Below are 17,293 nucleotides of genomic sequence, written 5' to 3'. Positions count from 1 at the left end.
ATTTACTTAACTACGTTAATTGATGTAATTTTATTTTCTTTATTTACTCACTGTTCGAGTAGTTCCCATCCACGAATTAAATTAAAAACAAAGCATTTTAAAATTCAAACTAAAACATGATATTTATAAATATAAATAAATAAAAGGATTTTGGATTTTCAAACAAATTCCTGGTATTTTTTAAATACAGTGGTTCCCCGCAGTTATAATAAAATATGTTAGAAGGATTTTAAAAGTTTCAAAATCATTTCAAACAAAACTAAATTTGAAATTCCACTCGTGTTAAATTTTGAAAATTTTATTTAATTGGATTATCCTTAAAATTAAAAACACAACTTTTATGAATTTTTCCCGTACTTTAAAATACTTGACTCGATTACCTACAATTCCAAAAAAGCAGTTAGTTAAACACATACAAACATTTTAAAACAAGCTAATTCTAATTAATAAAATCATCTGAATTGTCATCCTTCACATACCTACTCCCCGTTACATGGACAATTTAATCCAACTGTGTGAATTACACAACTCTTGAATAAAATTGAACAAAGTAACAAAACAAAAATTACTCTTTTTTACCTTCCAAAAGGATAACAGAAACATCTAAGCCCGCAGACAGATATATGTATGATCAAGGATGGCTCAAGGATACATCATGCATATCTACCTACATATACACATCCCAGTGTTTATTATATTATTTTAACAAGGACACAATTTTCAAACCAAGCTGCCAGGCAACCGCATTCCAAAAAATAGCAACATCAAACCCAACAAACGACGACGACGACAACGACGACGGATGAACGAAAAAAAAAGTTCCTAGTCAAAATCCAACATCAAAAACGTGTCGAATTTAAATTCAACAAGTTTTTTTTCTCTTTTTAGATCCTTCCATCATCCGAACTCAATGTTTTGCTGGTTCCGGAAGGCGGTGGAGCGACAACGACGATGGAGCACATATAGGAACCCACTTGGCTTTTCCGAGCTCGTTGGTCCTTTTTTCTTTCTTTGTTTGCTGTCAAAATTCTTTTTTTTTTTTGTCGGACCGAAAAAGTAAAATAAAATGGAAACCCTAAAATTTCTTCTTCTGCAACTATGTACCGCTCGACTTATCTGGAAATTCAAAATGGAGCTGCCTTTTGTAAGTGGTGTGACAAATTTGCTCACCAAGTCAAAGCAGTGAATCCTTTATTTAATTTTTTCTTGTTGTCATTCCAGCATTTTAAGGGAATTCCCTTACACCAAGGCAACAAGGACATGTGACGCTCTGTGTGCATAAGGAGTGTCAAGTCAAAAACCCTCCCATGTGCTGTTACACAAGGGCATACACCAAAAAACCAAAGCAAAGAAACACACCACATAGCGTGAGCAGCGCAACTACGCGGAGACGAAGTCGACGTTTGACATCAACGACGGCTACGTCGACAAGCATCGTGTCGACCGTTGCGAGTATAAAATTGAGATAAATTTAATTTTGTTAAAATTTCACAAAAAGGATATAATTAGAGTGAGAATGGGTGTAAAGAGTTAGAAATCATCTCCCTGGAGGAAAGGAATCCAAATGAAAGCAGCGGATACTGAATACCCTGCAACGTTGACTACAACGACGACGACGATGACAGAAATCCTCGTCATCATCACAGTCACACAACTGACATTAGGACACGGTGTGCACGGAGAAGAAAGGACTTCCAAGAACAAAGCTAAAAAATCCTGAAGCAAAATGATGACAACAAAAACTGTAAAAACAGAACTTTTATATCCTACCTGATAATCCATCGAGTTGCCATATCCCATGTGATTACACGAACACGAACAATGTTTGATATGATGCTCCAGTTCATGGTCGAACATCGCCGAACAAGGATGCTGATGCTGGTGCTGCTGTTGCTGCTGCTGCGAGGATGGAGGTCCTGCCGCGGAGTCGGTAGCAGTTGCAATTCCTGTTGACTTTGTTGATTGTATTGATTTAACTAAATCGTTGAAATGATTTGCCGTCCTAATGCCACTGCCATCTTCATCGAGCAGCATTTGTAGTTGCCCTTTGGCTGATGATGGTCCTGATGATGATGATGTTGCTGCCAGAGTTGGCTCCATGATGTCAGAATCCTGATCACTACTGCGGGTTGGATTGAGAGCTGAGGCATCCAGCTCAATAGCGCAACCGGACATGAGGAGACTTTTTGTGGGGCTCTTCCGAATTGTGCACGTTATACCCATTATGCTGCCACCACCCGTTGCGCTGCTGTTGCTGCTGCTGCCACCACTTCTACCACCACTTCCACCACCACCACCACCACCACCAATGAAACTGTCACAACCTGTAAAACTTAAAAAGCTTTTATGTCGGGGTTGTTGTTGCTGCTTCTGCTGTTGCTGTTGCTGATGATGATGATTCTGTCTTCGCTTGACTCCCGAACTATTACAATTCCCATTGGTCAGGATGTCATCGTCGATGCAGCTGTCATCATGAATTAAAGAGGATATCTTTAACGGCCTCGATGAACCCAAACCCAAGCCTAAGCCCAAACCCCCACTGAAACCACCACTTCCAACACCACCTCCAACACCAGTTGCAGATAGAGAGGACGAGGCCGATGCCGAAGCAATCGATGGTGGTATTTCCGGTGAATTTGATTTACTGGAAGTTGCGGAGAAGAGCATAAGTCGCATCATTTCTATGGAGTCCTTAGTTAACGGCACCGTACACGAACCACTGTCTGTGGAGTCGTAGTCGTTGTTATCACTGAGACTTCCCGACAACCCTAGCCCGCCACCAACTGTCGCCGGACCCGGACTACCACCGCCGCCTTCACCACCACTGCCACCACCTGCGCAACTTGTGTAATTGCAATTGTAATTGCTACGACTACGACGCCTTTCAAGACCGCCAGATGCAGCACTCTTCTTTCCCAATATCTGATGATGAAGACTCCTAAAGTGGCGACGAACAGCAGGACCACCGCCAGAACCAGAGTGTGATAAGGTGGCACACCTTCGTATCGGTGGCGGTGTGAAAATGGGTGAAGCAGTAAATTGCGGTGGTGAGAAAGTTCCGGTTGGCTTAGCTGCACCACCGGAAGACGACGACGATAAGGACAGTAAGAATGGCTGATTCGCTGCAATTGATGATGATGCTGATGCTGATGGTTTTTTCTTTCTACCAAGAGATAAGGTTGAAGCAGCCACATCGGAGGAACGAAAGAGTGTTAGCGGCAGGGGTGGAACGTCCAGGCCATCGTCTAAATCACCGCAATGCTCATTGATTGTGGGAAGGATTATCTGTGGCTGGTTAGAGGATGACGTTGACGAGGACGAAGCACTCGGCAGTGGCGGAGGAGCTGTCGCTGCAGGTGGCGGTGGCGGCGGTAGGGAGATTTTAAATAAATTCGATTCACTTATTGCACGAAACTGGGCTTGTTCCTCCTCTTCGAGTGCCTTCAAAGCACGTAGATCCCATTCCCCGGATGTCATTAACTGTGTGTCTTTTTAAAATATATTTATTTTTCTTTCTTTCGATTTCGATTTTGCTTTCACTTTTTGTTTTATCCCTCATTCACACTTCGACTTGACGCGGTAATAAATTTCATTCACAGACATCTCGAACGCGACGCGAATATTTCGAGTGTTTGGTTTTTGTTTTATCCTTCTCATAATAATTAATTCCGCCAAATGTCATCGCACTTTTGCTTTCACTCTTCCACTTGTTCTTCTCAAGCCCAAGAATTGAAGAACCTTTTATCCTTCGGAAGGAGAATGTACGTCTACAAGATTTATCGCAAAATGCTCTTTTTTATTTTAATATTTATTCTCACGATTATCACGCTTCGTAGTCTGAATCGCAACTGAAGTGGTAACAACAATTGTAAGCCATTTTATTGCCACACAGCACTGACAGAGCAGAGCACACATCACAGAGGACGAAAAGCATGTAGCTTCCAAAAGTCCCAAGTCCCAACAAAAACAGCAGCCATCAGGATCAAGAACAACACCGTTTTCGCTTTTTGTGTTCCCTAAAAAATGGACTTCACAAGAGGAGCAAGAGCCATGTGAGTGGCAGTGGCAGTGGCAGAAGCAGTGGTCCTGGTGGTATAGAGATAGTAGTTGGCTGGCTGACGGTTGGCCTTATCACCTTATTAACCCTCATACAGAAATTGCATTCCACAACACGAAGCTTACGTTCCACAAAGTGTCCAAAAAAGAGCTTTTAACTTTTTTTAGTTAGGTTTGTTTGTTGTTTTGCTGAGGCTGAGACTCATCAGGGTTACGAATGGAAGATACCTGTCTGATGCCACCTGTTCCGGGATGTTTTTAGGATGTTGAAGCTGATAGAAGGAGGCAGAGAGAGAAGGATGTGCGGACAACTTTCTGCCATACATGCCAACTAGCAATGGACTTATTTCAGTTCGAAGGACAACTGTTGTTGGCAAAGTTAAAATTTGTAGAGCTGCTGGAAAATATTGGGGTGGAGAAAGTTCGATTGTTTTCTCTCACACATGGAATTCTCAGTGCATCGCAATAGCACCCTTTTCTACAAAACTCAACTTAAAGAATTTTCCAAAGTAAAGTTTTTGATATTTTTAACTACCTAGAGAAACATAGTTTTGAGAAAAATCACTGTGAAGTTTTGTGTGTTTTTTAAATATAGAACAGGTGTTGAAGAAGTTAATTTTTCTTATTTTTGTGGAAGTAGGTAGAAAATTCTTTTCCACTCGAGACAGCACAAAAGCACCCACCTAGCGGAATAATTGCACTATATTCGCATCAGTGGTTTTTAAACTCTCACAGAGTCAACCCTCAACCATTTAAAAGCACTCTTGAAGTTTTTGTAACATCTTAGCTGTGTCTGCTTTTTTGCAGTTACACAGCATCAGCTTACAGAATGCCAGAATGCAGAATGCAAGCAGTGGAAGAAAGTTTTTCATATACCTACACAGAGATAAGAAGCAAGCAAAGGGATCAAGTACCTTTTGCCTTTTCATACCTTTGCCTACCTTACCGACCCTTTACCTACCCTAACTACCTGTGCGTTTGTTACAACTTCCAATAACAAAAAATCAAGGGATGATGGGGTTGGGGGTTGTAACTTACTTATAGTTATATGCTTTATAAAAACTTTGGGAATGGGATTATTGATATTATAAATGGTAGTTTTCATTTATGTACAGTTAATAAAATGATTTTTATTAGGGCTTTTTGAATATTTCAATTGAATATTATTTGAAAGTTGTTTTAGAGAAGTTTCCATTTTTAGACAAAACTAAAACTTATACAATCAAGTTTTTGAGAAACCTTTTAAAAATACTGCTTCTTCGAAAAGAAATAATATTTATCTTATGATTAGTTTTGGAAAGGTTATAACGAGAAACTTTAAATTGGCTTCGAGATGAATTTAACAGGAAATTAAATTAAAAATTGATGTTTAATTTTATGAAAAATTGCACACAATTTTAAATTATTTTGGGTTTTTTTTCTCAATAAAGATTTTCATAGCTTAAGAGCATTAAATGTTTAGATGTATACTTTTTCAAAATAGAGCTTCTTAATGGTTTTCAATGTATAGGTTTAATTTTGCAGTTTAATTTCAGAAAATGTAATCCAAAGTTTAGAAAGAGATTAAAGTAAAGTAGAAAAATTGTATTTTAGACTATCTGCCCTCTGCTGCGTTATTATTTTATTAACATGCTATATTTTAAAACAATTTTGGTTAGAGGTTAAGTTTTAAGGGCCAACGTAGATTTTGAATAAAACACAAATTATTAGGAAATTATTGTCATTTCTTTTTATTATGATAACATTGATATAGTTCAATCGTATACAGAAAAAAATATCGGCAATACGGTCGCTGAGACTTCGGCTCCACACTTCCATACGATATGGTCAAAGTGTTCGATGACACTGAGGCATAATTGAGGTTATGTGCTGTAAATGTGCCCAGTTATCTCATTCCTTAGATATTGAATTGTTGCTGGCATATAAACGTAAACCTTTTCTTTCAAATAACCCCAAACCAAGAAGTACGGCCCGATGACGCCGCCTGCCCATAAACCTCATCTAACAATCACTCTTTCTGGGTGCATTTGTTTTTTGAGAATCATTCTTGGATTATCATTCGTCCAAATGCGGCAAATTCTGCTTATTAACAAATCCACTGAGGTGCCTCATCACTGAAGACGATTTTCTTCGAAAACTGATCATCCATTGTTTAAATTTATTGCCACTATTTTGACCAGTGACGACCCTTGAAATAGTCAACAGGCTTTAGTGTGTAACTGCAAGTCTTTATGCTTAATGTTCATTGTTCATGATCGACGAGCCTGAGAGATTAAATTTGTTGGACACGATTAGGTGGACGGCTTTTCAGCCTCACTCCTGCAAACAGCAGCAATTTATTTCAAAATTAGACATAAATGTCGTAGTCTTAGTTTTAGAACTAATAAAGGGCAACAATTCTGTCACATATTACTTACTTACTTTAGTTGGCGCTACTGCGCATTGTGCTCCTGGGTCTCAAGTAATAACTTTCGCCAGCTTACTCGATCTCTAGCTTGCTGCCTCCAGTTTCGTATACCAAGTTGTAGTGTCGGCTTCAACTTAATCACTCCACCGGAGATGAGGCCTGCCTCTGCTTCTTGTTCCCTCAGGCTTCGCGTTGAATACCTTACGGGCTGGAGCTTTGATGTTTATTCGCTCCACATGCCCAAGCCATCTTAAGCGTTGAACATGACGTTTTTTGACCAATGGCAAATCGCTGTAAAACTCGTACAACTCATAATTATATATTATGCGCCAGATTTTACTTTGCCTGCCAGATCTCCGTGCTGATGTCATTTGCAGAATAAACGGCAGTGCCCAGATAAAAATTTTGTTTAACACCTCGAAGTTATACCTGTCAATTGTCACATTTTGACCCAGTCTACGGTGTGAATCGACTCTACTTGACGACAGTAAATACTTCGTTTTGTCTTCGTTAATGTCAAGACCCATTTCCTTCGCCTCAGACTCGATATTAGAGAAGGCACCCGTCACTGCTCGTTTGGTTCTTTCTGTAATGTCGATGTCATCTGCATATCCAAGATAGTGTGTGGATTTTTGAAAGATGGTGTCACTTGTATTTGCGTTGGTGTTGGGCACCACTCTTTCAAGAACAGTATTGAAGCAGCTACATGACAGCGCTTCGCCTTGTTAAAGTCCTCTGGTGGTTTCAAAGGTTAGGTCAAGTCTCTTCCAATTTTGACGCAGCAACGAGCATTTTCCAGTGTCATCCTGATAAGTCGTATCAGTTTGGTAGGGAAACAAAAACTCGACATGGCCCGTTATAGTTCGTTTCTGTCTTCACTCTCATAAGCTGCTTTACAATCAATGAAAAGATGAAATTTCTATTCGTCAAGGATGCTTTCTTCCGACCAAATTTTAGTAACTAGCTGGTGCATGCTCCTTACCCGATCTGCTCCATCGTATTTAAAAAGCTCCGCCTGCAGACCGTCATCACCGGCCGCTTTGTTTGACTTAAGTCTAGTGATGGCTAGTTTGATCTCATTCTGGTCGGGTGGGTGAAACTCTAGATCGTGAATTAAATGGATTTGACGTGGCTGCCCGCTGGCGGAATCGTTGACTTCACCACCATTAAGCAGCTGGTTTAAATAATATCTCCTGATTTTAAGTATTGACTGCGTCTTGTCTACGGTATTCCCCTCCTTATCTTTGCAAGCTCCAGGGCAGCTAGTGAATCCCATTGCTTTCTTTTAGCCTCTTCTACAAAAGCTCCGCACCTATTTCCTGTTAAAACATCCCTGGATCTTCTCGATTTCACCCTGCTCATGGGCTTTTTTCTTTCTCCTGATCAAGCGGCTCTCATTCCTTCTCTTGTCTACGTAGAGCTGATGGGAAGATCGTGTCCTCTTTTGCTGCCACAATCTGTGAGAAACCTAGCACCTCTTCAGCAGCTTTGGCGGCTGTGAGAAACCTAGCACTTCTTCAGCAGCATTCCTGGTGGATTTTTTGCAAAGCTGCCAGTGGGTCTCTGGGCACGTTTTATAGTTTCTCACAACCTCTATGGATACACCGTCGACAAAGAACCTCTGCTGCAGTCTTCCAACGTTGAATCTTCTCCTGGAATCGGAATCTATGTTGGCTGATCTGTACGTACGAACGCCAAGTATGCTAGAACAGTGTCTTCCGTCAATATCAACATGATCGATTTGGTTGCATGTTCGATTATCGGGGGACCGCCAAGTACCTTTGGGGATATCTGGGAGAGGGGATCTAGTGACCACCATGTTTTTCTCGGCTCGGAAGTCGATACACCTGAGTCCACTTCCAGATGTGATGTCGTGTAGGCTATGTCTTCCAATTGGCCTGCCAAAGATGCCTTCTTTACCAATTTTAGGGTTAAAATCTCCCAGGAGAATTTTAAATTTTTGTGACATTGCTCATATGTTTTGGCAAGGAGCTCGTAGAACTCTTCTTTGGTATTGTCATCCTTCTCTTCGCTAACTTCCCGAAAGCTTTAAACTCTTTGCCTTAGTTTCCCTAAGCTTCCTCCCATCGAGTATACACTTCCCACATAGTAGAAATGACAGCTATCAATCTTTCTACAGCCTGGCCTATTCCATCGCATTTTCTTGAGGGCTGTCACATCAGCATTGAGTTCGGCGAGGGCATCTGCAAGCTGCTCTGCTTTGCATTGCCGGTTGAGTGTACGCACATTCCATGTACATACACGTAAATCGCTGTCCGTTTTTCGTTCGCGGGGGGGGGGGGGGGGGGGGGATTGAGTTGTCAACATTATCAGTCTGTTCATCCGAGGCTATTACTTTTATTTTCATAATTTCCTTCCACGGCCGGCTTGTCAGACCTGAGCATCACTGAGATCGCAAGAGCTGGTTTTCAGAGCGATATCTGGTCTTTTGCTCCTGCCTCCTGAAAAGGTAACTCTGGTGACACAGTTCTGGATCCGATGGATCCAACGTCCGTTGTTAGTTTACCTTTCGGCTATCCAGCGGGCACCACTAGGAGGTAAGGATACGATTTTGCACGATTTTGAACTGTAATATATTATTTAAGCAAAACTTTAACCGTTTCTGCAGCGCACGAAGTGGAAGCTCTTAAACTGGAAAACTAGCCCAGATTTTAAAACATTCTTAATTGGTGCTCCACTCATACTAGTCATAGAGTGATGATCCAACTGGTTTCGGAAGTTTCGGAAAAGCAGATCCTGATATTAGCGCCTTCAATTAAACAAACAAACAAATAAACGAACAAACTCTTCGATTAATAATTTATTAAATTTCGGTAAAACTACTACTGCGATATTATTTCATTGTTTTGTCTAAGTTCTTCTTTTAAATGATCATGACACCTCGCTGGAAATTTGTAATATTTTTAATTTGGGTAAAAGTGTTGTTAAGCCTCCGAAGTCTTATTTTAGTTTATTAGCATAAGCCGGCCAAAGTCTTCCCAACAGAGATACAATACATTTCTGCAAACATTTCTTGTAAGTTTTCAAAACATGTTGCAATATCTTCTTCGCACTATCAAAATAAACGAATTGCTATAAGTCATATTGTCAAGGGTGACTTCGATGGTTGCTAAAAGGTATTCATAGTGATTTTGGAGAATGATAACGGAATACAAGTGAAGAAATTGATCTTTTTTGTAAGGTCTAAAAGTTCACTTAAAAAAATATTCACTAATCCTTCCAATACTGAAATAAGATCAATAATCAATTCCTTGATGTCGTTGATGGTTGTTTTGACCGTGGCTCGTATTCGATGCTTTCTTGGCTCACTGTGAACAATTTTTATCACTCACTAACTCTTATTCTTGGTAAGACTTGCTCAACGAAGGATTTCTGCTACATTTTCAGCATTTCAAGAAGAAATTTCAATATAAAGATAAAATTGTATATAAATGAGTTGTTGAATAGTTTCTGTTACTTTGTTCACTTCACCGTTAGCGTATCTTAAACACTAATTAATATTTTAATAATTTAATAACTTCATTTCACTTACAATTATTTTGATACCACCATTAGATACACAAAAAGCAGCTTCTTTGCGGGAATCCTATGTACATAACATTGGGCAATATTTCAGGCCCTAATAAATCTATTTCATCAATATTTTAGCTTTCAGTTCGTCAACGTTTTCGACTTGGTACCAATAATTAATAAGTATTTAAATTCTTAAACTAATTTCACAGAATAAAGTCAAGTACTGTTAAATTTGGAAAACAAAGATAAGACTCCAATGCCAGTTTTTGACACAACGCGTCCTTGGAACTTGTGCTGCAAGAACCTGATCAAAGCGGCTGCGATTTAGAAAGGTGTGCCAGCAGTCTTATTGAAAATAGAAGTTTTTCTGCGGTTTTGGAGCTAAATCCTGACTATTAAAATTCTCGGAAATGCAGAATCCTTAAAACCAAAAATCCCAAAAAGTCGGAATGCAGATACCGAATATCCAAAATTGAAATAAACCAAAGTAACTGAAAATCCAAACAAATATTTTAAATCGAAAATTTGCTTAGTTTTGTATGTATTTGAAGTAACCATTTTCAATAATTTTTAAAAATTGAAATAATTTGATATACAAATTCAATTAAAATTATTACTTTAAATAATGTTCAAAGTTTATGATCCAACATTGTTTTGAGCTGACATAGGTTTGTATTTAATTTATTAAAATTACTTTAAAAAAATATTCGGGCAATTGGCCTCTCTGGGTTTTAGGTTTTCGAGATTCTATATTTTCGTGATTCTGGGACTTTTGTATTGAAAATTGTGCCAGTCTCCACTTTCTTTTTGCATTTGTGGCCAAACAAAGTGTGTTAAATCCTACGATAGCGTGCCTTGGTGATTATTATGTCTAACTTTGAGGAAATAAGGCTACTGTTTATCAACTCATAACCAAAATGGCACTAAATGACGTTTCAAAATTGTGTTAATCTTTTATAATGGTCTGAAAAAATTGTGCAGTTACTCAGTGTTCAAATAGGACATACAAAAATAAATAAATAAATTGGGTGGCTTAACAGTCCTTTGCGAACTAGGGCCTAGTGACTTACAACTCTCAACCAATCCTGTGTGCGAGTAATGTTGTCAGGAATGGAAGGACCTACTGTTTATATGCCGAATCCGAACGGCTAATTTGAGAAAGCACTTTTTCATGACAAGAGTTACTCTTGGAGAATTTGTCAATTCCTCGCAAGAGGCAGTACCCGTGAAAAGACTTTAGATGGCATAGGCAGGGATCGAACCCTAGACCTCTGGGATGACAGTCCAACACACTAACCATCATGCCACGGGTACTACTAATAGGACATACCTAGGAAATATGACACAGGTGTTAATGACGATTGTACCAACTTAGAAGCACAATGATAACGTTATAAGCATCCAAGTTTTAAATATCATATGCACCTCTAACCTAGAGGTAAAAACCTCTAACCATTTCTAATTCTCAAACCTGAAGATCATCGAACTTCCTCCTATATCATAAAAGAACCATAAATCAATAAAATCTATGACCTATCCTCACTGAATAACAAATAAGCCATCCGACCAGGTTTTTGAACTTATATTTATCGTTTTTAAATGAAATTTAAGAGCTACTCCTCTTTTCAAATCCATGTTCAGAATTTGAAAAAAATAAAAACGAACCAACATAAAACATCCACATCCACAGTTAAAGCAAATTTTGCCGTTCAAAAAAGTTATCTCGCAGCATGAGTACCTCTCTACCTAAATTTTCAAACTTAAATTCATGTTGAATAAAACATAACCCTTAAAATTCCAGGTTTAAAGCGCCTCGCCTGCCTGTTGAGTGTAAAACCTTGTGCTTCATAAAATATTTAAAAAAGTAAAAATAAAAATAAACTAAAACCCAAACATAAAAACAAAAAACTTTTCTCTGTTAGGCAATCCAGTCAATGTGATGAGCCTTTGTAAACCTATAGAATTTAGGAATAAAGGTATGTCGGTATAGAGGTATGGAGGTATGAAGGTATTAAGAGATGTAGTACATTGGTTGCGTGTCGAGCGTTTTACTGTCGAATGGACCGACCCATCATGTATCTGTGTTTAAAGACCGCACATGCCATAACCACATATCACCACACGTATCTACCTTACCCACCCTACTCCCATTAAGGTCAATATCCCGCCCTGCATTGGCCATAACCTCAGCTAAGTGTATGTTCTAAATTATTCAGATCAAATTATCTTCCATATCAAGAGAAAGAGAGAGCTATAAAACCTAAAAAGCTATAAAGGATACGAGGACGAGCATGGAAGCCTCTTTAAATGCTTTTGGCTTTATTTAAAGAATCTAATACGTGTGAATCGGAAGTTCACTTTCCCCATGAGTGTAGTTTAAACTTTTAAACAAAAACTTTGTCCAGCTTAATTTAACTTTTTTTTCTTTTTGTTAGTCTTTTTATAATAGTCTTAGTCTCAATTTTGTTTTGTTTTGTTTTTTATTATGAACTTTTTCGTACGTGAATGGCAACCACAATAGTTTTGGTCTTTATTTGCTTCTGATTCTAACTTTTGACGTAAAGGGTGTGTTTTTAGGACATATAGAACTTTAAGTTGACAGCGCTTTTTAACTGGCGGCCATTTTGTCATCTGTCAAATGATTTATTTTTAGTCTTCGGTTGACATTTTGACATAAGAAAATATATAAACTGACACCTGAACGCAAAGTTTCTATGGACTATTGACTATTATTTATGGGCTTATGAAGAGTCTTTAGTCTAAGCTGCTTACAACTCCGAAACGATAGGACACCATTCGCTGGAATTGTCAGAAAAAGCTACCTATATTTGGATTTCTAGATAAGACTACGAACAAGCCATCTTTCTCATCCATTTGTCAGAAATCATATTTAAATTAAAATGCCAGAAGACTATTTTTCAAGTGAAGTAAATTGTGTGTCAGTTAAGAAAAAACGTCTTTGTTTTATTCCATTTCAAAGTCTTATACCCAACAAAAACACCCTTTAGTTCCAACACCATGCATCCATATTTGTACCAAAACCCCATGCCCCTTAGCCTCACCTATTAAAGTTTTTTGAGGCCGAACTACTTATCAAGGCATCCTTTCTCTAAAACAATGGACACACTTTTCATAAAGCCTCTCAAAGTCACCTCCTTACTTCCGTTAGTCCGCCCTGTCCAACAGACCGACCAACCGAACGATACGACGAACTGAAAAGGCCGAACGTCGAGCGACGTTCTATCAACCGGAAGTCGCCTCTAGACCCTAGAGTGTAGATCTAATAATTATGTTCATTGTTGCACACTCGAGACAGAAGACGACAGGACTGAGACTTTATGAAATGAAGTGCAAGAGAGACTGGAATGTTCTTTATGTGTTTTCGGAAAATATTTCATAAAATTCCTTTCACTTCCGGTCAACTCAGCCTCTCCGTTTTGTATCGTTTATCGATAAACTGGATGAAGTCGCTGTTGTATTGTTGTTCATGCCATGAAAGATGAAAATGCTGCTGCTGCTGCTTCTGACGCTGAAACTGAAGCTCATGATGATGATGATGATGACTACCCGATGATATGTTGGACTTTATAGAGGTGGTATATCGTACGAGTGTATTTATATCAGTTGCCGACCATTTTGCAATTATCCGCAAGCATAAAGTGTTAAATCGAATTAAGATGATAACGTGTCTGGAAACGTTAGAGTGTTTGCGGTTTGAAAGGGGTTTATTGGGTCAAAATGGCAACTGAACCGCAAACAGTGGGGTGAAAATATTTGTTTTTTTATTTGTTTAAAGTCGATGGTAAAGTAGAGACTAAGAAAAAACCTATAATTTTACTCTCTCAAAGTCTTAAAATTTCATTGTCAAATTGGTAGTCAACGTTCTCTAAAAATGATGTTTCAAGTATTGTCATATTTTTATTATAATAAACAAAAACACGAATAATTGTCTAATTTTAAACTTATTCGATTTTACGTCCGAGGAGAAGATAAAGAAATAAAGACTTTTTCAGCATCTGTCAATGTCCTAATTGTCTGTCAATAGATAACATTGTGTGTTTTTTGTATCAGCTAATTGTTTAAGAATGTGGTTCTGACAATATGTTAATAAGATTGTTACACATTTGGGACAGTTTCTGACAGTAGTCTGTCCTAAGCATTGTTAGCAATTAAAATTAGTTTGGCTCAGGTATCTGTAATCAAAAACAGAGAAGGCTCAAAATAAATTAAAAATTATGTGTCACTAGTGTTGCCTGTAATAAAATTCACAGCACAGAGAAGCTTTCCACAAAAATTTCGGCTTTCCTGTAAGTTTTTCGAAGCTTATTGCGGCATTGGTGTTGATCCAATGGACATATAATTTGGCCTTAAACTACAAAGGTTTCAGTGCAGAACGAAAACAGACTTCCAACAAGTAATCACGGTGTTGTCGGTATCGTAGAAAATTAAAAAACAAAAGGTTTTTAAGGAAAGCATCGTATCCACCGCTTGAAACCCTTTAAGAAAGAGACTACAATACAGGAAAAGTTTTATTGCTCCGGGGTGGATATTATTATCAATTTTCAACAAAATATTTCAAGAAATATTAAGACAGCTAAAGATTTTAAGAAACGAATTATATAGAGTGGGATATGGAACCCAAAACGGGCTAAATTAATTCATGTAATAAAATAAAAACGATCTTGCAGCTTAATACTTAATTCAGTTTTTCTTAAAAATGTGTTGTGGAGGTTCACGAATTATTATTCGACTGCTATCACAATGTTTTTCACAAGCAAAACGTCGAAATCACAACTTTATGGAAACTGAAAGTTGACTGGAAATTGTCTTCGATATCTGAGGTATGAGATAAGATTTGATATTTTAAAACCTACACATACGAGTACATATATTTCCTTTTTTGGATTTGGATCGGGAAATCTAGAGTCGTACTTTGGTAACAACTAGGTAGTGGTCCGATTGATTGTTGGCACCTCGGAATGTTGTATACTGAAATCTTCTGATTGTGCCACTTACATTGTATTTTCTTTGAAAACTTATTAAACAATTTAAATGTCATAGCCAGGGCATTGCTCGTATGTCTTGTAATGTCTTTGGTGTTTTCATCTCTCTCCTCTATGGGGACAAGCCTGTTTGCGTTGGATATCCACTATCCATCACAAAATGTGTCTTCCTGCTCATCTTATTCCATCCATTCTGTTAACTTTTTTGACAAGCTATCTCCTGCTACTTGTCTTGCCCATTTCTATATCTGTATTTGGTGATTTCTCCCTCCTCCAAATCTCGATATGTTCAGAAGTGATTTTCTATAGCTCTCGTGTCGTTTCGAGTTTTGTTTCTTCAGATTTTTGACGTTCATGATTCATAAGTTAATACGGGAAGGACAGCTATGTCGAACAAGTTTTTGTTTATGCTTCATTTAATTTTGATTCAAATAAGTTCCTAAGGTTCTATATCTATTTCCTTATATTTAAAATGCTTCCTTGTATTACTTTTTCCATTCGATTTTTTAAAATATATGATTTATCCCAAGTAGATGCATTTTTGGACTTATTTAAGAGTATCTTTTCTTATCTTTATTTGAGTTTCTGCACTGTTAGCCATCAGTTCAGTTTTAGTGCGATTAATTTCCAATATTGATGTTTTACAGCCTGGAGATAATTTTGTAATTATTTATCGTTTTTTTTTTCCTAGTCTATGTTTAAGCCAAAGTAATCAATCTAAATATTTCTTCTTACAGTGCACAAAAAAGTGCTGATGATAGAGGATCTTTTTGTTCTACTTCTCTGTCTTTTGTAAACGTTGGGCTCATCGAGTTTTTTTCCCAATTTTAATCAATTCCGCTTTTATTCTGTCATTTTCAAAGCTTTTTCCTGACTTTACTTCATTTTTCCAGTTCCGATCTAAAAAATATTGGAAGACTATTATAATTTTTGTTTAAAAATCGTGAAATTATGTAATATACTGTGGTTGCACAATGTTCCAATTTTCTAAAGTCCAAAGACGTTCGCTTTCGTTTTGGTGTCGTTTCGACGTGGATCAGGAAATTACCTTAAATTTGAGTGATAGTCTTCCGTAATACAAGGCTGATAATTACGTCATTTGACGTAAAACTACCGTTACAGAGCTATTACAGTGTATAAATAGCTATAGTGTCCATTTATATGTGATAGGTTAAATTAAGGAGTTTTTTTTTATTTATTTGCTTAATAATTTTAAATGCAGTTTTTTGTTTTTAAACTTAATTTGAATTTATATGTGTTGTAAAATGATGATTAAGTTCCTTTACTTCAATACTTTTTCTTGGAGAAATTGCATTAACCGTGTGTTTTTGGCATTCTTTAAATAGTATAGTAGAAAATTCCCAAGAAAACGCGTCGGCAGTAGCAAGATTTTTGTATTTAAAAATTGGTATAACTGAAAAAAGATTTGTCAGAAGAATAAAGTTTTGTGAAAATCAAAAGTTAAAATTAATTTCAGCAAAAAAACTAACACTAATGAACAATTTTCAACAAGAAATGGTAAGAAAACATCTGGAAATTAAGATTTTATAAAAATAGTTCATTTAACAATTGCAGCTTTGACATAAGATAAAAAAAGGGGGTAGTATCGTAGATTACTACATAAATATGTGGTCGGGGATCGGTTTAGATTCAAAATTTGTGAAGGAAAACCAGTGAGGAGGATTTTGTTTTACAGATAATGCATTATGCTATTTTTACTTGCAGATTTGTTTCGAAACACCATTTGCGTTTTAGAAAGTGCTTAATCCTTTTTAAGTCTTCTTGTGCGGTAGAAACACCAAAAAGATATATTTAACCTTAACTGAGATAAACCTTTAGTGAAAACATAGCAAAACTGAATTATCTTTTCTATTCTTGCAAAATAAGAACAGTTCATTTTCATTAACAAAACTAAATAATATCAACAGTAACAGATTAATTTTGTATCGCTAATGGAAAACACATGATTCCAAATGCACAACTACTGAACGAACACTGCCATCGAGATACGAATGCAATATCAATCGTACAAACATTTGAGAACGAAATCAAATAAGATCCATTCGAGACTCGTATAAATGTCAAAAGCCCATCCGTAGTAAGATTCTACTTTAACTTTTATCGGTAATATTCATACTACGGATATTGTTTTTGATATTCGTATAAAATCCTATTGATTTCCAACAAAACACGGGTATTGCTAAAATTTACGTTCTCTTCTTTCGATTAGTACATATTTTTCGATTAGGTAGTTCAAGGTAGTTCGTTTTGTTTTTATTTAAGATCAGTTTTA

At 37.3% G+C, this 17,293-nt stretch overlaps 1 protein-coding gene across 1 annotated transcript in view; it reads right to left on the bottom strand.

Annotated features, from left to right (window-relative positions):
- LOC129942389 (uncharacterized) overlaps positions 1-4,049 on the bottom strand; it is a 300,491-nt gene extending 296,442 nt beyond the window's left edge. The window contains exon 1 of the mRNA XM_056051296.1: positions 1,771-4,049. Coding sequence (XP_055907271.1) covers positions 1,771-3,477 — 1,707 coding nt within the window. The 5' untranslated portion in view covers positions 3,478-4,049. The remainder of the gene's footprint in view (positions 1-1,770) is intronic.
- Positions 4,050-17,293: the final 13,244 nt, after the last annotated feature.

Source organism: Eupeodes corollae, chromosome 1 (genome assembly GCF_945859685.1).
Source record: "Eupeodes corollae chromosome 1, idEupCoro1.1, whole genome shotgun sequence".
In the NCBI taxonomy this organism is placed as follows: domain Eukaryota; kingdom Metazoa; phylum Arthropoda; class Insecta; order Diptera; family Syrphidae; genus Eupeodes; species Eupeodes corollae.
Note: the sequence above shows the minus strand (reverse complement) of the source record. Positions and strands in the feature narration are given on the sequence as shown.